The sequence below is a fragment of the Gasterosteus aculeatus genome, chromosome X (genome assembly GCF_964276395.1).
Source record: "Gasterosteus aculeatus chromosome X, fGasAcu3.hap1.1, whole genome shotgun sequence".
Classification (NCBI taxonomy): domain Eukaryota; kingdom Metazoa; phylum Chordata; class Actinopteri; order Perciformes; family Gasterosteidae; genus Gasterosteus; species Gasterosteus aculeatus.
Window position 1 is genome coordinate 4,398,730 of NC_135698.1, and position 20,168 is coordinate 4,418,897.

General features: G+C 45.6%; 2 protein-coding genes across 3 annotated transcripts; both read right to left on the bottom strand.

Moving 5' to 3' along the window:
• Positions 1-382: 382 nt before the first annotated feature.
• snrkb (SNF related kinase b) lies at positions 383-10,494 on the bottom strand. Its single transcript, XM_040163210.2, has 5 exons — positions 9,974-10,494; positions 8,763-9,156; positions 8,152-8,546; positions 3,747-3,888; positions 383-2,791 (listed from the first exon to the last, which is right to left on the bottom strand). Exons 2-5 carry the CDS (start codon positions 8,996-8,998, stop codon positions 1,774-1,776), a joined length of 1,791 nt encoding a protein of 596 aa, XP_040019144.2. The 5' UTR covers positions 8,999-9,156; positions 9,974-10,494; the 3' UTR covers positions 383-1,773.
• A 566-nt stretch (positions 10,495-11,060) lies between these two features.
• On the bottom strand, positions 11,061-18,965 carry LOC120809766 (putative E3 ubiquitin-protein ligase HERC3). 2 transcript variants are annotated; one of them, XM_040163802.2, is made up of 23 exons: positions 18,506-18,965; positions 18,278-18,395; positions 18,058-18,134; positions 17,467-17,688; positions 17,291-17,382; positions 17,027-17,157; positions 16,275-16,399; positions 16,122-16,192; positions 15,929-16,035; positions 15,766-15,825; positions 15,579-15,684; positions 15,292-15,490; positions 14,942-15,090; positions 14,742-14,858; positions 14,489-14,587; positions 13,788-13,934; positions 13,546-13,686; positions 13,253-13,422; positions 13,061-13,124; positions 12,885-12,955; positions 12,593-12,776; positions 12,390-12,486; positions 11,061-11,976 (listed from the first exon to the last, which is right to left on the bottom strand). In XM_040163802.2, exons 1-23 carry the CDS (start codon positions 18,810-18,812, stop codon positions 11,756-11,758), a joined length of 3,075 nt encoding a protein of 1,024 aa, XP_040019736.2. In that variant the 5' UTR covers positions 18,813-18,965; the 3' UTR covers positions 11,061-11,755. The 2 variants fall into 2 exon arrangements, with proteins under 2 accessions (XP_040019736.2, XP_040019735.2); XM_040163801.2 differs by having other exon boundaries at positions 15,929-16,047.
• Positions 18,966-20,168: the final 1,203 nt, after the last annotated feature.

The following is a 20,168-nucleotide window of genomic DNA, read 5'->3' on the forward strand; positions in this document are numbered from 1 at the left end:
CGGATGGGTGGCTCAGCTAAAGTGGCAGTTTGCCTTTCCGCCAGCATGGTTTAGTCTAATCCACATTTTGGTTTGCAAATATATTTTTTTAAATCCCCTGTGTGTGTTTTCCACCATTTGGTGAGGTCTTAGAGCCAGAACACAACAGCACCTAAAACTATCAAACATAGAAATGCAAAATAAACAAAAGAAACCAGTGGTCTTCATCCATTCTGCTGTTCCTCCTCCAGGGCTCTCGTCTTATCTGACAATGTCTATCATACACCCTGTGGCAGAATTTGAATGCTTTTATCTTAAGAAGCCAAAGGAACTGAAAATATGTTGCGTGTACGCGCAGCATCACCGGTCACGCTCTATAAAACCAGCACACCGCACACATTCATCCTGTTGATTGAATCCATTTTTAATAAATAAATACAGAAAAATAAATTCACAGCTCCATGGAGACGTGGTAGTAGTTACAATGCCGGTCAGTAGACACAGACACACTGAGGGGGGGGGGGGGTGCAATCACACAGGAACGAATAATGGGGTATTCATCCCTTCTCTGCACGGATTTCATGTTTCACGTGACACCCGCTGCTTATATAGCCGGGGATCAAAGGTTGCGCGGTAATAATCCGACTAGTTGTCCCTGTGAGGCTGCAGCGCCTGATTGGAGTACGCCCTCTTTACTGTAGAAGGAATTTTACGAATCTTCCTTAACCTGACAAAATGTTTCACTTCGTGTCTCTGCTTCAAAAGAGGAGAAAATAGAGCCACGCAGAGGCTTATATATGGTATGAGCACACAAAGGGACTCAGCTACACAGTAAGGAGTCACATCATTCGCTCTAAATGACCCAACACATCTAAAGCTCGATAAAGATACCTGCTGCAGTAGACGTACTGTGTGAGGTGCATCCGTGAGTGGATTACCTCAAAGTACTTACAGGTACACAGGAACACGTCCTGTCACAGCCAAGACACGTGGAGGTATAGTGTGATAAATAACAGTAACAACATGCAGAGTCACATGTCTCTTCAGAAAATTCATATCTGCCCACACAAAATAAATCTGTTGTGATCAAATACGACATTTCAGTGTGAATAAAAAGAACACGTTGAAATACACTGGAAGACCTGCATCCCGATCAATGATCCCGTTTAACAGTTAAGTACAGTATGTTAGGACACGTCATTACATCAAATAAACTTTAGGACTTAAGAGTACAGAAAATCATATCATCATCTTATTCTTAGGCATATATTACACAGCATCATATTTCACGTCGTACTGTATGATAACAGTCTCCATCTTTCTATAATAGCTTATATCAAGAGCTTTTGAACCTTGAGAAGCCGGTTGTGCAAAGGGAAGAGAAAACGAGTGCCGCTCTGTAGCACGAGCTGGTTCAAAGTTTGTTCTAATTCACATATTATAGAATATGAAATCGTGAATCTACGGAGTGCTATACCATTCTGACTTTTTGAGGGTTTTTCGACCAAAACAACTTGGTGGCCATGCATGTGCAGAAACCCATCGAATCATTTTAGGCACCTTTCAAACAAAAAACAAAAAAAGACTATAGCTTATTCAATAAAAATGTTCATTTCCATCTCTTCCTGTTGTTACCGCTCTTCATTCTCCCGCACTCCTGTTGGCCCTGTTATGTAACAGTTTTCTGCTGATATCCGACTACTGTGCTGCACACCTCCGCCGGCTCAACGCCACGCCGATCGCCTTCGCCCGGCGCTGCAGGCGAGTGTTCGCAGGTATGAAGCCCTGTGGCTCTCATAGCACGTGGCAGCAGTTGTACTGGGCCAGCGGCAGGATCTTGGGCTTGTTGTGCGTCGGCATGTTGAAGGCCAGGGCCTTCTCGCACAGCGGGAACTGAAAGAGCCTCTCGCGCAGCTTTATGCTGTGCCTCTTCCCCTGCTCCGGCCATGCACTGTGGGCTTGAGATCGGTCCGTCGGGGTGACGTCCCCCCCGCCCTCCCCCGTCCTCCCTTCTCGCTCTCCTTCTCGTCCCGCTTTTAGCGCCTGCTCCTCGTTCAGTGCGAGTCTGGGAGAGGAGCCGGAGGACTTGGTGTTGTTGTTAGGTTCAATCTCTTCTTCCTCCGGGCTCAGGGGGCCCACCGCCCCCCGGCAGCACGGCACCGCCGAACCAGGCAGAGGCGATGGAGGAACTTTGGCCGTTTGACTTGCCGTGCTGTCTCCATGACTCAATGGTTGGTCTGAAATCACGCAGCCACCATCTTCCTCCTCTATCTCCATTTGATCCTGCTCCTCCTCGGTCTCCTCGAGAACCTCTACGAAGCTTCCTAACTCCTCTTCTGGGTCCTCCTCCCTGCACTCCTGATCACCTGCGCTGTCAAGCGTCTCTTCAGCTGCTTTTTCTGGCTCTGCTACGGCCGAAGACGCCAAGCATTCAGCCTCCTTGGCCAAAACGCCCTGCACCTCCACTTCTTCTTCATCCTCCTCCTCTTCCTCTTCGCAGATCTGCTGTAGCGCCGGTAGGTTCCTGGTGACCGGAGGCTCTTCAGCCAGAGGCGGACGCAGGGTCAAGGTGAGGCTGGGCTGCCAGGGGCTGGGGAAAGCCTGCTGAGGAGGGGGTCTCGCGGCCAGTAGGTCCCCACATTCAGGTGCTCCCAAGCGTGGTGAGCTGGGGGAGAGGGCCCCCGAGAGCCGGTACGGCGGGGCCTCCGGGCTGAGCAGGGCGTCGTCGAGCCCCTGCAGCCAGTCGTGGGCCTCGATCTCCTCAAGCGAGGCGCGGCAAGACGGGTCCTTCTGGAGCATCCGGGAGATCAGGCTGACGGCGGGGAAAGACGGAGGGGATTATCGTTAATGCCAAGAACAGAAGATGAAATTCACAGGCTTTATTTTGGCGCTACAACAACATCTTACTGAAGTGCCTTGAAACCCAAACAAGTTAAAGTTCCGCTAGACTCGGACACCCAAACGCAGCATCATGTGACCTGCGGCCCAGAGCTGGTTCCCATATTGCACGATGCGTTTGCTGCAGCAGATGATCCAACAAAAGGCTTTGTATGCAGTGTTTATGTGCGTAGCCTTCTAGAGAATAGGACTTGGGTATAAACACCTTCCCGCGTTCCTTCCTCTTGTCTAACCGTTTGGTCCTGGTGATTTCTTCACTGCAGAGAGTATCTATACGTGAGGGGGGTTGTGTGTGTTTGTGGTCATGAAGCAACCACTGAGATAGCTTTCGGACAACAACGGCGCTTTTTAAAAATGATACTTCGAGTCCTGCAGATTACCTTGTACATGCACTTAGTTTTAAAATTACAAATTTTGTAAGTTCGGCTTTTCTGTATGTGTCAAACCCTTAATATTTTTTTTTTAAATCAGAATGTGATTTTATGGATTTGTTTTGGATTCCGTCACTCAAAGTTGAAGAGAACCTATGATAAAAATGACAGACCCCTACATGCTTTTAAGTGGGAAAATCTGCAAAATCGGCAGTGTATCAAATACTTCTCCTCACTGTAGCTGGATAACACTAAAAGTGCTTCACGTTTCAACTTTATATGCGGCTGGGCGGAGAAGCTTCCGGGATAACTGGGACACTATCATTATCCACTGAATCGCACGATTTCGCGGTCAGCAGCTTTTTGACACGGGGCGACCCCCCCACCCCCCGCATCTATTCCACGGCACAAATGTTCCGGAGTGGAAAAGGCCTTAGAGTTGAAGATAAAACACGCAAGGATCTCACGACATTTGTATTTGACACAACTCGTCCCTACCCTCTGCAGCCGTGGGAGACGTGCTCTGGGACGCGGTATCGGCAGTCCAGGATCATGACCAGAGTCTCGCTGTCGTTGGTTTCCTGGAAGGGAGGGGCTCCACACACCAACATGTACAGGATCACCCCGAGAGACCAGATATCTGGAATAAACACACACGGTACAGAAATTGGCCTTGATTACCAAATCATGTCTTTAAAAAAGATGAGCCCCCTCTCTGCTTTCAGATCATATTTAGAAATCTGAGAGCCTTTTAAGGGAGATTTCTGAAGCAGAACACAACGTGAAAAAGAGATCCTGTCCCACATAGACACCAAAAACATCCACATCGTCGGCGGAGAGGTCACAGGCCGGTTGAGTGCTACGTGACATTTAAATAAGGTTGTTCCTCAATGAAGTAGGAAGAGGGAGTGTGTGAGTGACAGCTGCATGACCAGTTTGATGTGACACACATGCACACACACAGTGCTGACAGTGGGGTTTTTTTTCCTCCTCCCTTTCCTTCCTCCTCTGCCTGCTGACCCCTCCCTGCCCCCCCCTCCTCTCCCTCCTGCAGATGCAGTGAGAGGAAACAGCCGACACGCAGCAGCCCGAACCGGGGGAGAACACTGCAGCGACCCGTTCGAGGAAACGCACATGAACACACGCAGGGGGAAGGGGAGCGGAGGGCCGACGGCCTCAGCAAACAGAGGGCCCGTTGTGCTATTCTGAGAATCATTCTGCTTTCCTTTTTCTCATCCTGCTCTCCTCTCCGTTTCTCCACCGAGTGCTGGAAATAGAAGCGCTGTAACTGTAGAAATAAAAATAAACGCCACCTCTGCTAAATATTTGTTTCCAGAGTTACTTAAAGGACCAGTTATTGCTGACTTTCTCTTTTCCTATCCCAACCTTTGGTCCGTTTTGTCATTGTTGCTGTCAGTCTCACAGGGACCACGGATGTCCACACGGAAAGAGTGAAAGTAGCACATGCATCTTAAAAAAGGTGGTGTACTGATTTCTCCACACACACGGCTGTCCCTGCTGGCTTCAGGTCACATCAGGAGACAGACTGAACAGCTGCTAGCACTGTAGCTCTGTGATAACAATGTTTTTCAGTTAGTCTAAAAAATGACGAGCATTCATGATCTCCAGATGGCGATCCCAGAGTTTTCCTCGAAGTCAAATTTAAACTTTTTACAATACCTTTGGCTATTGTCTAAAAAACGTGCAGGAATGCAGGTGAACATCAGCCTGTCTGCGTCGTCGTTTACTGCATGCTGAGCATTTATCTCAAGTTGGTAACAAAATCCTTTTCCGAGATTGCACTTCCACTTCACAAGAGCTTGTGCCATAATTTCTATTCATAAACACATGTCAAGTGTCAAGTGATACAGATAATAATAATTGCAGACTCTCATACCACACAGCAGTGAGATTACTGAGCAATACTTGGCAGCAACTTGAAAGAGTTCCTTTGTAAATGAACCATAAAAATATCCAAAGTGGAGCCGAAATAGATAAGGATTGAAAAACAATACAATAAAAATACACTGTGCTTCACTCAGACCCATATCTATCCACCGACTCTCACACGTACCCCCTCCCACGTGTGATGAACATTCAGCCATTGTCCCACATTGTATCCACGATGGTCCAAACAATGGCCCTCAGTCCTCGCTGTGCGCTCCCGTGCAGTGTGTTGTTATGCAACGCGGCGGAGAAGCCACTAAGTGCTGCGCGTGTACTCTCCTCTGCTGGCTGGTGCCGCGCCGGATCAATGCTCGGCCTCAAGAAGCTCCAAACAGCTGTGGATCTAATGTGATGTTTGGATTGTCTCATTCTTGAGAAAGTGTGTCCTGACTTTACTGGTAGTGCACGCACGCACACGCGCGCACGAGTGCACGCACGCACACACACACAGATGTAATGATCTTGATTAAGCTGTGAAGATAATACGAGCATTACTTGTGCATGCAGAAGGTTTCACCCTCCACTGATAAGTGACTCAGGTGGAAATCCCACTCCGATCCGTCTGACATTGGATTATTTCTTGAGCCGGATGACATTCATGAATAATGTAGGCCAAGCGCTATATTCTGAGTGATCGTGTGCCTCCAGTAACCTTCCAAAAAGTCTCCATATACTAGACGCTAGTCGGGAATCCTCACGATGAGCACATGGATCATTGAGGTATGGCACTCATAAGAATGGGATGGAGGCAGAAGCTCATAGTGACCTTGACCTTTGACCACAAACAAAACCAGTTCATCCTTGAGCACTTGAGCATTGTGGCGTGGAGTGATGAAAACAAAAGGACATTAAAGGGTACTTCTGCAGTTGTGTAGTGTACCTCCATAAAAGCAGGGTCCGAATGTTAGTGTCCACTGTGGGTTTAGCTCTAAGACTGGATCCTAAAAATTCCCATAATGCATTGATTTTGAGACATCATCAGGGTAATTTGGTCAAACTTTAGACATGCCCTGAGGAGGACACCGCACAACCATTTGTTTCTTTTAACTGACCTGCTGATGTAAAAATGGCAGAGTGGCCTTTGAGAAGTACCACAGAAGAAGTACCTGCCTGTTGAGTCGGTACACAGAAGTCGACAGTGACCGAGTGACCGTAAGATCACCTCTCGTGCACTGGGACACACTCTCGTGCTGCTCCCAAAGGACTCGTTCGTCACTAGTGTACAACTCCCCTCAAAGTGATTTGACTTTTTGTTAAGGACTTTCTTGCTTGCTTCTAGCGTTGCTCCTGACTGAGCCGCAAGCAACTTTGAGGACACATCGGACTACACATCACACTTCATCACACCCACCATCTGCCACTCGCAGTTTTTTCCACTTCCTGCTTGGCTCAATCACCAGCGGTGCTCAGAGCCTAAAGTCATCGGCATCAGCATCTGATATATTATGCGGGAGTTAATGTTTGTAGACACAACTGCCAGTCCCCCCCCCACCAGCAGAGCGCTTGCCGAGACCAGAAAAAGGAGAAAATACAAGTAGAGGCCAGTGTTTTTGTCTGTGTTTTTGTACAAACATGTAAATAGGAGTGTGTAGCTGACGCCCAGAGAGGCATGCAATATCAGCCAAATGCAGAACTTCCCCCTTCAGAACACAAACTGGACCCCTCCCTGGTTATCTGTCATTCTCTGTGACTTCTTTGCCGAGTCATAACCCCCCCATATCCTAGTGGGCTTGGTTTCACGTGAGAGCTTTGTGGTTTCCAACCGCGCCGACCCAGTTCTATCCAAATCGTCCAAAGTGATTAGAAACAAAACCACATTTGGCACAGCTACGGGCTGATTATGTAAATAACGGTGTTTATCTTTTAGCGTGTCTCTCCTCGTACACACACACTTCCAGCAGCAAAGGAACCGCAGTGCATTAAACAGCAGCCTGTTTACAGACAGAAATATCAAATAGATGTGTGTGTGTGTGTGTGTGTAGAGACGGGTTTATGAGTCACCTTACTAAGCTGAAAACACTAAGGGACTTCTCTTCCTCTGTGCTGCTCTGGATTATGAGCAACCTACACATGTGTTCAGTGAAGTGTGTGTGTATGTGAATTGTGCATTTATATCGAAGTGATGTGCAGGTAGAAGCTGAAATCAAATCTTATTAACACATACAGCTTTTAAAAAAAGGAAGTCACGTGAAAACGTAAACCACGGCAACAAATTCACAAGTTACTGATGCGTGTGAGGGGTGTTTTTATGTGACTGCTCCATTTCCTTTTGTTTATAAGCAGACAACCACACGAGATAATACGGGGGAACAACAAAGCGCTTTCACTTTGTACAACAGGAGCTGCAGATCCTTCCAAACGCCGCCAATATCTACCCCAGTCCAGCAGATTAAACAACCAACCTCCTTGAACAAGTGCTCTCCTTCTGCTGCTCTAATGTCAAATCCTACAATCGCACACCGATCTCCGCAGTAGGGATCAGCGGTGCATAAACAGTGCACATATACACAAATGCTTGCTATGCAGTGTGAGCTGCAGTGTTTGGTTCCACTGCAGAACGAGCCCTGATGGCTCAGGACTGGCTGGCTTGCTCAGACTGACCCAGATACACATACTAATCCTTCACGGACATTACACACACACACACGCACACACGCACTATTAAAGAGTATACAGAGTTGGAACACACTGGTAAAATACAAGGAAATACACAGAGTGGAGGAGGACACATGTGGCCACACAAAGACCCCCTGAGGTGACACGTTTGCTTCTGTAGGACAAAAGCAGCCACGTTGAGAGGATCTGTTAATCACCCCGCCCCCATTTGGATTTCTCTTGTGACCCCTTGTGGGGTTCCTGACCCTCACGTTGGCAACCATTTATCGAGACACCAGTTCCGGTTCAACACCAATCCAATGCAAAAAAATAGAACTAAAAATATACATGTGTTTCTCACCCACAGCTGGAGCATCATACTCTTCCCCCAGCAGGATCTCTGGGGCAGAGTACGCCAGCGACCCACAGCTGGTGGCCAGCATCGTCCCGGGTTGGAATAAATTGCTGAACCCAAAGTCAGTCAGCTTCACCGCCCCCTGCTGAGGAAAGAACACCACGTTCTCGGGCTTCAGGTCCCGGTGCACCACGTGGAGCTGGTGGCAGTAGGCCACAGCGCGCACGATCTGGGCAAAGTGGCGCTTGGCGGTGCCTTCGGCCACGCCCCCCTCGTGGCGCAGGATGTAGTCGTAGAGGTCGCCCCCCTCGGCCAGCTCCATCACCAGGTAGAGGGTGGTGGGCGTGTCGATGACCTCGTACAGGCGGACCACGTTGGGATGCTGAACCAGCCTCATGCACCTGGAAATAATGATTCATTACGGTGAGGTAATTGGGGTAAATAAGGATGCTGAGCTCCTCCAGAGCACCCTGAGATCTACACAGGTGGTATCTTTATTTTTTCCATGTTTGGCTCAGACAAGATTTTGTTTGTAATTAAATCAATTAATTCCCATTAAATCAAACCAGCAGGAAGTTTGAACCTTTTTTTAAACCGCTTCTTTCGGGATCATTTACCTCACTTCCTGTAAGAGGTGACTCGCAGCCATCACATCGAGTTTTGTCTTGTCAATCATCTTGATGGCAACCAGCTGCCTGGTGCTGACATGGCGGGCCAGCTTGACCACGGCAAAGTGGCCCCTCCCCAACGTCCGACCAAGATGGTACAGTCCGCTGAGGTCCGAGCGACTGGGGCTGCTCGTGGGGTCGGGGTGCCCATCGTGAGCGGAGGTTCTGTCTCCAGAGGTGTCCATGTTTGAACAAGAAGGAGGTGGGAGGGGTGCGGGGGTGGGGGGGGGGGGGGTTTCAGGAGTGTGGGAAAAAAAGAAAACGGAAAGTGGAAAGCAGTTGTGTCAAGGTGCAGGGAGGAGGGGCTGTTGGGCAGCAACGTTCTTCAGTGATGGGGAGTTGCCTGGCAGGACAAAGAGAAGACAACGAAATGAGAGTATTGATGATTTTGGCCCCTGTGCCCCAAAAGGGAAACGGGAGATTCCTCATCGCTGCAGGCGCTGGACCAGATTGATTATTTCACATCTTTTGCCAACGACAGAGAATACGGAATAAGTTTTCAAATCAGGTAGTGAAGAACAAATATGATTTGCATTGTCTGATGTTGAAGAGCTGCGTTTGGCTCAATCTCAAATATCAGCCACCCAGCACAAATGGCGGGCCAAATCAATACTGTAACAGGAAACCATAATGTGTGGGTGTGTGTGTCATTAGTTTGACTAAGAGGGTCAAAAGGTGGCATTAGACCTGATGATGTCATCCCCCACCCCAACAAGTTCACAAAAATGACCACCATCAACTCCACGGCTATTTACCTCTATCTTCTTCATCCTCATTGCCGTCAGCATCTTATCATCACTAACTTATTCTTTACGAATACGTGATGGAGACGCGCGCGCGCGCAGGCCTCCCCCGGTCCGTGTGGTCTGATCCGTCCGGCTGTGCGGCATTATCGGATACAAGACACGTCGTTACTTAACGTTCCATGGCGACGAGCTGCTACTGCCTGTTGGCACAAACGTAACCCCCCCCCCCCCCCGGCGGGGCCCCCCCCCGTAACCCCCCACCCCGCCGGGGGGCAGCTCAGCAGCTCCAAAACAAACGCCCCCCTAGCAACCTCGCTGAACATCGGAAAAGCGTCGGAAGAACCCGACGCCGCTGCTGTGGTCGGCTGGTCCGAGGAGGCTCCCGGACCGCAGAAACCTCGCTATCCAACTTACCATTGTCGAGCCAATATCCCGCAGCTGCGAAGTGTCCGGCCGCGCCGCCCGCCTCCGTCACTGCGCCGCCTCGCCACGCTGAACTCGGCCGCAGGAACTGACAGCGCCGCCTCTTTCATAACACTGCGTGTTCGCGGTCCACGCGTGCACATACTTATGTCATGACGGCGGACGGCTCTCCGGCAGAGAGGGAGAGAAGGGAGGGAGATACCGCGGGACCGGAGCATGCCGACCCGCGCGCGCAGCTTTCCCTCTGACGTCAGTACATTCCAGCGCGCTCCCGCGGCGGAGCAGGAGAAGCGGGCAGCGGCCGCGAGCCTCTTGTGCAGTGAAGAGAGCAAAACGACGGAATGAATGCTCAGGATGTCCAAGCAATGACATAACTCGCTAATCAGTGTTTTTCTTTTCTCAAAATAGCTTCGGGGCTGGGGCACAATGAGCTGTGCCATAATATACACTATCACGTACATTCCTAAGATACTTTTACTATTCTAATGGATGTATTCATGTTGCTTGAAGACTCAGTGGGCTACAATGGAAATGAGGACATAAACCAAAAAGTTGTTTCCATTTATACCACCTTTTGTCGCTAATGTGTAAGGTAAATTTATGGATAATTATTGATCTATCTCAATTGGGCGTTTTTCAAAAGACGAAAACAAGGTGGATTAAATAATAAATTTAATACTGCCCTGATGTAACGTTATGCATCAAATGTAATATCTGTTTTGTGTTAATTAACCTATTACTCTGTCCATTTATCGTATCACCTCCAACTGACAATCACAGTCTTAAACTGACTGCGTTTAATATGTTGTTGATATGTGGAGTATTTAAAGTTTAAGCATTGTTATATTAATAGGGCCCAGGTCTGCTGGATGATCTCATCCAAGCTGCTCTTTGTCTCCTCTAACCAGCCAACATGCAGAATAATGGGGCCACCTAGTGGTTCTTTTCTTTCTTTCGTTGCAATAAATACATGCAGCAACCAAACACTACAGAGGAAGTAGGTCTGAATGTTGTTGTGTTTCTTGTCTCTCACGCTCGCACCCCAAAGCGCTTTTCAGGGAAAATGCAATGATGCAGATTTTAAATTAAATATATTTTATTTCTAGTTTTTCAAGTAACAAATGTAGCATATTATTGAGAGTTTCTGATGTAATGTTTTTTGGTTTCGACAACGATAACATTTTATGAGGTAGAAACAAAATATAATAGATTTATTAAGTCATCAAAAAGCAATTTCCCCCAGAAGGAATTAAAGATAAAGTGCAAAATAAACTTCAGTAAATAGTAGCCTAATTTACACACAGTGATTGGTTTGTATGTTTTGACAGCAATATCTTCTCCAACACAATTTACTCCTGTTAATACATAATGCAATTAAACACAAACAATAAATTGAAAAATAGTAATAACAATACAGCTTAAATATCACATTTTCTAACACATAATCAGCCGTTGTATTGGAATGTCTTTGATTAAGTTAAAGGTAAATAATAAACATGAGGACACTACTTCATCTATTGGCAACTTGGTCTGAGAATAAAACAGTAAATAAAAGTTAAGACAGATAATGAGAAAAAATCAAAACAAACAACAACAAACATAAACAGCTTAACATTCTCAGTGGAATCAATACATGTTACACTCAAAGTGCCTTTTCATGCTGCTACTCATTAGTGCTGCCAGAGAGGAATGGCCACTCTCTGGTCAGTGACAAGTCATGGAAGTACAGTGATTTTAGTTTTAATCCGGAGGTAGGATGTGAAAGGCAGCACATCACATGGAGAATACTCTCTCAGTTATCAGGGCCTCCGTCAGCTTTTCTCGCATGATCTCCTTGGACGAGTACAAGGGCAGGTACAGAATGGAGTGACATGTCAGAGCCCCGGGGAAGTGCTGATCGTAGCCCTGACCATTCTGGAGTTGCGGAACTTGAACTTCCATCCTGACCTGGTCCATGCCAAGGATAGGAACCCTCCTGGACCCGGTCAGGAACCCTGAAGAACGTCCGAGGAGGGAGACAAGGGAACTTCAAGTCACACTGTGTTTGTTACTGTTTTTGTGTAACACAATTATTTTATTCAAAAATACTGATATTGAATTAGATTTAGATCTTGACTCACTTATTAAGAAATAACTGTTTTGACCTTTCCAGCACAGATAACTAACATTTAATTCCATCCGCACTTTAATCTCCTCAAAGCCAGAAACATGGTGGATTTAATGGAGGAGGCTGCAGTATTGCTAAAACGACGCCATTGGAATTTCTTCAAATTGGAACAAATGATTGAAAAAAGAAGAAACTTCTCTCCTGACTTTTCTCAAATAAACTCTGTCGTTGTTTGTGACAACAACAACAACGTATAGTTTCAACAGCTCACATGCTGTGAACACGAGGCACAGTACTTACAAAGGAAATCTTTCCTCTGGTCTTCAGTCAGCTCATCAAAAACCTCCCAAAACATCTGCTTGTTGCTGGAGCCAAAGCAAAGATCCCACACTGTGTTCTAATTTAAATGATAATGACAATGTGATTAAAAGAAGCATGTTAAGATTTTCTGAATTAGTCGAGGAGAAAATAGGCCGAGCTTGTGTTTTGGACAGCGCGTGCACCTGTTTCAGTTTCGCCCATTCGTAGACGTCTTGGCCCACCAGCAGTCCCTGCAGCTCCTCCGGCCGAAACAGAGTCACCGGATCCCGGTCACACACCCGGAAGAATCCCCGCTTGAACTCCTCAAACACGGCCTCCACTGACGCGTTGAAGGCATGGCTCACGTAGGCATCCACAAATTCCTTCCTGTTTGGCAGATTCAAATAAAAATTCAATGAACATCGCTCTTACCCACCCTCAACCCCCCCCCACATACACACACACAATGAGATCGGAACATATTTAAAGTCTTACTTATTCAGAACTGTCAGTAGCTTCTTAGGATTTCGGGGGTCAAGGCAAACCTCTGTCCCATCCCAGTTTATCTGTTAATGATGAAAGAGGAGGTCAGTGGTGCAAAAGCTTTGTAACACTGCAAGAACGATAAACGAGTTGCATTACTTTAATCCCTGAAAGAGTAAAACACTAACAATAAAATCCCAGTCCAGTTTTATTAGTTCATCCTCGTCATAGTTCAGGATGCACTGCAGACTTCTAAAAAACAAGTGAAACAATTAAATAGAGTTAAATTAAAAGAAAACACTGACTGGCGTACATTCACAACACTGAAGCACCCATTTAAATTCACAAAACTGTTTTACTAAATTAAGGTTAATGCTTACTTTCCAACATCCGGGCTGAATTCCTTCAGATCCTCCAGCGTCGGCTCGACACCGAGCAGCTTCTTGAACAGGACCAGCGGGAAGGGTAAGTGTATGACGCTGTTGTTCCACAAGGCCAGTCCACACAAAACACCAAACAGGAAGAAGTGTGTCTTGTCCTCCTCATTTGCCTGTATTGAGAAACAATGAAAATGTCGGTTGATTGCAAAATGTCTCACTGTCGCTTCTCACCAGGAAGTCCATCAAATGGTTGGTTCCCGCATGAGGATTGATTGATTGATTGAAAGTGTTACCGTGGAAGGGAACCAGGCCAGCGTTTCGGAGTCGTTGAACATGAACGTTCCAGATCCAGGGGAGACCATTTTACGGAACAAGTGGTGGAAAAGGTCTCTTTTGTTGACGTCTGTGAGCTTTGGGTCCTCATCATAATAGACCTGAGAGAGAAGAAGATGAGATTAACAAAATTATTATATAATTGAATGACACAACATAAGGTTATTTATAGAATAGTTAGCTCCTTTAACTGAATGTTTACCGCAAGTGGCTTCTTGAGGTCCGGGGGATGAGCAGCAGCCAGTTGCTTGAAGGTACCTTCCAAAAGTGACGCTCGCTTCAGCTTCAGTCCCAAAAAAAAGTATGACTCTGTAGCCGGTCCATAAGGAATCATTGGCTGGTGTGCTCTCTGGAACGACATTTAAAGTTACATCTTTAAAACTTCTATTTCTTAATTTCATGTAATGTAATACAATGCAATGCATTTTATTAGAAATCAACATTCATCACCTTATGAAGGACAAGAGTCTTCCATTTAAACATTAACCGGACACAAAGCTACTGTGTATTCCAATCATTTGGAGTTGTGCTTCTGTTGCACTAGTGAACATAAGGGCAATATTTTATTCAAGTCTTGAGGGAAGTGTTAATATCATCAATATAGATGATTGATATTGGAGAACAATTCTTGCTGAAATTGATAAGAGCAACTGAACCGGTGGAGCTATGAGCCGTAGAACCAAAACAGTGAGCTAAAAGACACTTGTTATTAGATTCACTGTCATTCCTGCACGCCAAAAACAGGCCCCTCTATATCCTTATATTAACAGCCTTATAATTACATTGGTAACGTAAATAGACATTTTGCCACTTTGTTAAACTCGACAGGACACATATTGCTAACTTGAGGGCATACTATACAACGATGAAAATTCCACGCTCAAATTTCCAGGCCATACGTACTTTAGTGTTTCTGGCATAGATGTCAAAAGCCATTTTCTTTGATTTCAGATCCATCACAAATGGGAAGTTACAAAGAACAAATGGCCGATTATCCAAAACCTGAAGACAGCATAGAAACATTTCATTAACAAAATTATAAACTTCCGGACCACAGATTTTTAGCTTTCAATACATCTTTTTTTCACCTTGATGGAGACCGTTTGCAAAGTGACAAAGTGAGAATTAGAACCGTGTATTTTGTTCATAGTTTTACCTTCATATTTGACATTGACCGCCAGATCCTAAGATCCTCCTCGAGAAATATTTGGCTAACCTCCACACAAAAGGTTTGTTCTGGGATCCTCTGATGTTCTGCGACCCGCCCGTTGGCCTTTGAGACAGGTGCGTTTAGGTAAAGGGTTAGTCGGCGTGTTTTAAATTCCCAGGAAAGAAAACAAGGTGACAGATACTAACGTTGTACATATTCTGGAGGACTAGCAGCAGATTTCTGAGCCGCGGGCCACGAGGAACAGGATGTGAGCAAAGGATCTCTGAGAGGGCCTTCTTCCATACGCCAACGTGTCGCACCTTAGTGGAGGACGTCTGTGAGGACCACCAGTCCCCTGAGGAAGACAACGGGGAGACTTGCAGACATCAGTTACAGTTTAACAGCTAAGCAAATGTCACAGATATGAGTGAGGTCGGGAGTGTGCCACAAGAGTAGTTGCTACTCAGTTTTAATCCATTGGTACCCAATCACATGATCCTATGATTGATGTTAAAAGAAGCATATGCAACAGTCGAACATCTTGCTCTCGTCGTACCTAAGACCTGGAGGCTCTCAGCGGAGAGTCTTTGCGCGGCGGCGGCGACCGCCTCAGTAAGAGTCGTGCTCGTTCCTCGCGTGCCGTGTCTCTGGATCCAATGCAGGAGCTCATTGAGAAGCAGGAAGATCCTCAACCCCTCCACTCCCTCCGGCATCTCGTCAAGAGAGGGAAGCAAGAGCAGCACAGCATCCTGGACCTGTTGAGAGCACAAAACGTGATAACTGAGTACAAGATCACTGAGAAGACTTGAAGGTACACATGAAGGCAAGATGTCAGTCGGGTACCTCTGCCAAGACGTGATCCTTCCTCGACAGTTTCTTAAAAGAATGCCGCGCATGTGACATGTTCAAGCCGCAGTACTTTGACGAGGTCTGCAAATGTTTGTCGTTGCTTTGGAGACACATGGCAGTGTAAATTTGATGTAATTTGAGTGACAAAGAGACTTGGAGATTATCTACTGATGGCTTTTACCTTTGGTCGAGGAAGATTTGATTCATAGAGGATGCAGAGGAAAAAGTCCTGAGGATTTCCCTGCAAGGTTTTCATGGGGTTGGTTAATAAACATTGAGAATACAGTGTTAATAGAGTTAACCGGCTAAGCAGTTATATGATAATTGCTACTGCATATATTTACCCCTTGATCTTTTTCCATGACTTTGAATTACATTCAGAGACCCATTTGTCAATTACATCAGTGGTTACATTGCTGACCCTGGCTGTGTTCGACTCTTCTTGTGCTTCCTGTGAAAGAAACTACACATGACTTCACATGTAAAAATCAGTGGGTTTATCGCCACAATTCATATGTACTGCATTCATGTTGGTACCTTAACCGAAGTTGCAAACGAACAGTTTCCTCCTGCGTAGATGTTTTCAATTATAGGACCATGATTGGTGTCTGCAATGATAAAATGATAAAAGTTATCTCTGTCTCTGAAACTAAAATGTAATCAATTCAGTTATTTTACAAGCTTACTCACCCTGTGGTAGCTGAACAGGGAGCGGCACGGATGGATGACTCTCCTCTGCATGTCCCAGCTGCCCACACTCTCCACGGCCAAAGGAGTGAACCCTCCTGGACTCCGTCAGCACTAATGTGTGATGCCTGATGGAGAATTGCAGCATAAAATATTTCAATGACAACCAAGATGCTTTTTCAGGAGCTTTCCATTGGTGCCATTCCTGTGGATGTTCTGAACAGGAACAATGAAAAGACTGTTTATCAAACAGCACTCTCATGGAGATGTGCACAACTGTATCAATATCACATTAAAATGAATAGTGGGTAGAATCTTTATAAAATGCTTGTTATAAACAACAACCCTGGCCACTAAACTGCTGTTCCTAGAGCATATGCTTAGGCGTTAGGCTACCTGCTCCATAGCTACGCTGGATGGATCGGACATGTGTTGCTTTAAAAGGTCGGCTAATATGCAAGCGACAAGCAAGCAATTTACCAGGAATGACAGCCATTCAGAGAGTGTTTTGCTACACACTGTTGGCTTTGTAGGGGAACTGAAAAGAGGTAAGGCATCCTGCGCACGTAAAAGTCACACTACATTAAGCTACAATCCTTTTCATAATACAGAAAGATTAACATGTAAATTGCGTCACATAGTGCTTTGACTTTGGCATTTCTAAGCAAAATCAGTAACAATTGGAATGCAAAAAATTATCAACAATGTTGGATGTGCATAGGTATTGAAACTGAATTCACACAATTGTACCGTACCATCCACATGCAATCTTGGTGACCTTTGCCCCAAAGAGCTCTGCAACAAGCCGAGGTCGTAGTTCATCACAGAATGAGTTGTGCCCAAGCTGTCCATATTGACCAGAGCCGAATGTGAACACGGCACCATTCTGAGGAAGCAACCCGACAAAAACACTTTTTAAGTTCCCACCAATTGTTTATTGTTACATATTTCCATTTTTCTGCAATTCAGAGGGTTAGTGCTGCATTAAACTACCTCGGTTGGTTTTTATTTTGTCTAACCTTTGTCAAAACCGCAGTGTGCTCCTTTCCACAGGAAATGTGACTTGATTTCTTTGTGTTCAGGTAGCAAACGGGAGTTGGTTTTGGTCTGTCTATTGTGAAAAATGTATATTCCGGTTAACATACAACAGGTATAGTAGTATGTTATATAGTAGAGACAAGGCTTTTATCCTGACCTGCTTTGTCTCCCAGCCCCAGCTGCCCACAGTCGTTTCGGCCCCAGCCCAACACGGCCCCGGAGACGCAGAGGGCGAAGCTCTGCTCTCCCCCTGCTGCCACCAGGACCAGGGGGAGCGCCGACAGACCCCCCAGGCGTTGGGGCGAGTCAATGAAGGTCTCACTCCTCCCCAGACCCAGCTGGCCCCTGGAGTTCCGGCCCCATGTGTACACCTGACCACCTGTGGAGAAATGACTGTTCTGACGACCTGGCAGGTTTGCCTTTTACAAACCAAGTGCTTTATAAACAGATGTTGTTACTATAATAATTATTATCTTGTACTATGCATTGACATCAGCCACTATTGGACTTTAGGTCAGCTTTTACCATCCCGTCCCAACGCTGGCTGAGATGTTGTTTCCACCAGGTCAACATAACAGAGAGTTTACAATAGGCAGGGGTGGTATAACAAAATTTAAGCAGATAGTATGTGACTCATTTTACTTTATTGCCTGAAACTATTTAAGAAGAAGTTTCCATGACAACCGTAGGAGCCAACAGCTCCAAGCTTGTAGATTAGTAGCAGAGCACTATATAGACTTCACTGTACCTTTGGTGAGGGCCACTGAGTGCTGGCTCCCGCAAGCAACCTGAGACACAGGTATGTTACAAAAAGCTTCCAGGGGCCTGCGAGGACAAGAGACAGACACAAAACAGAGCTCAAATACCCACAAGGAACCCAGGTGAGGGTTTTGTAATACAAATCAGCACCATTTCACACATTTTGATTCAGGACATCAAACGACATCTTTAGGTAGAATTCTCCTTACCTCGGAATGTAAGTGCGAGTTGTGTCCACAAAGAGAACTTTTCCTCCCTTAGAGAGCAGGGTGACCGTATGATCATCACAGAACACGGCTTGAATCTTCTCTCTACACTTCACTAACTCTGTGAGAACACAGCAGGTGAACTGTGAGTGTAGCAGCTCGGTATACTACAGACCACTGCAGCAAATAAGAGTAAGAACTCAAATGCAGGTTATGAAAACTGATGCTCACTCTGTTTTCCTCTGACTCTTCTCCCATCCTGGCTCTCTGTTGTGCGAATGATGGCGGCATCTCCGTTGCTTTTGATGAAAGCCAGCACGCTGTGACCTGCTGAGAGATCCGTGATGTCAAAGCCGAGGTTTAATAGGTGAACTCCATCGCCTGCTGAGACATTCGAGCCATCTCTCAGCCGGAAGCCCTGCTGGCAGTTCTCTCCCCATGAAAGCATCCTGGTAGAATAACTGTGGGGACCCGTCAGCTGCTCTTTATGTCTCACCTCCGACAGTCGGAAACGAAACCTGATTGGTTTATTGTGCATGTTTTGCTGTGAGGAAAGGAAAACGAAACGTACGCGCAGGAGCCAGTGAGTCAGAGGTGGGTGGAGCTTTGCAACTCGAGAAGTGAAAGAAAAAACGAAAGTGAAACTAGAGTTGATGACTGCTGTTTCTGCATGACTGCAGAGGTTTCTACTCTTTGATGATTACAGAGAGTGAATAAGAACACTGGAACTGAGATCCTCAAATCAGAAAATTCAGTAAAAAGCTCCACCAAGCTTACTCCACATACGACCCTGTCTCCTAAATAACCTCTTCACGTATTTAGTGCCGCAAAATTGTGGATATATATCAATAACTGCAAAAGACACCCCGTCCAGGAAAAGGCGGTTCTCTTTAAAACTGAAACTGATACTGAAAAAACAACTCATAGTATTTCAATTGTTTTGAAAATGTACCTATTTGTGATTCATGGTCTGAAATGGCCAACATAAATACATAAAGATTACTCCCAATGATCAGTTCAAATGAACATTGATTTGGTTACATTTTCCACTCAAGTGTATATTAGTAGTTTCATTCATTGAAATCTATATAAAAATGAAAAAAAAGTAGAAGGGGTTCTGGAGAAAAACAGAGTAAACTAAAATGCTTCCCCTCGCTGCTTTCCTCTACCAACAAGTCAAATGACTGTGTACAGTCAAGAATGATGAAAATGTCATCACTTAATCAGAATATGAATTATTAAATCAGGAATCAGGAACATTTGTTGCCAAAATATGTTAGCATATGCAGATGCAGATGCATGAAATTCGGTCAATACTACACAATAACAGAACGGGTGGACAAACAGTAAACAGAAATAAGTTGTAAAACAAGATAAAGTTAAAGTTAAATCCTTGAAAAAAAATGGGCTCTTCAACATGAAATATCAAATAAGTGGGTGCCATGATTTGAAATCCATTTATCATGGAATATGGAAAATGTGTCTCCACCATAAAGATAGATGGTAATTCTTACTTTATTTATATCATAACATAATGTGTCACGGTTTGGGTTCATGTCTGATTTTATTTTGTAATTTCTTGCCTCTGTTCTCCCTGGGTCACGTCACTTCCTGCCTTGTCCTGTCTTCCCATGTGATTGTCATGTCATGATTGTTTCCAGCTGTTTCCAATCACCTGCAGCTCCCTAGTGTATTTAAGCCCTGTGTGTCTGTTGTCACTTGTGGCGTCATTGTAAATTGTATGGAAGCCCATGTTCAAGTTCCAGGTTCCTGTCCTTGTTTTGGCCTTTTTCCTTTTGAAAACCTTTTGACCAATAAAGTCTTTGTGTTTCGAAAAAACTCTGCATTTGAGTCCTGCCTTCAACGAACCTTCCTGACAATAATGTTTATCTCA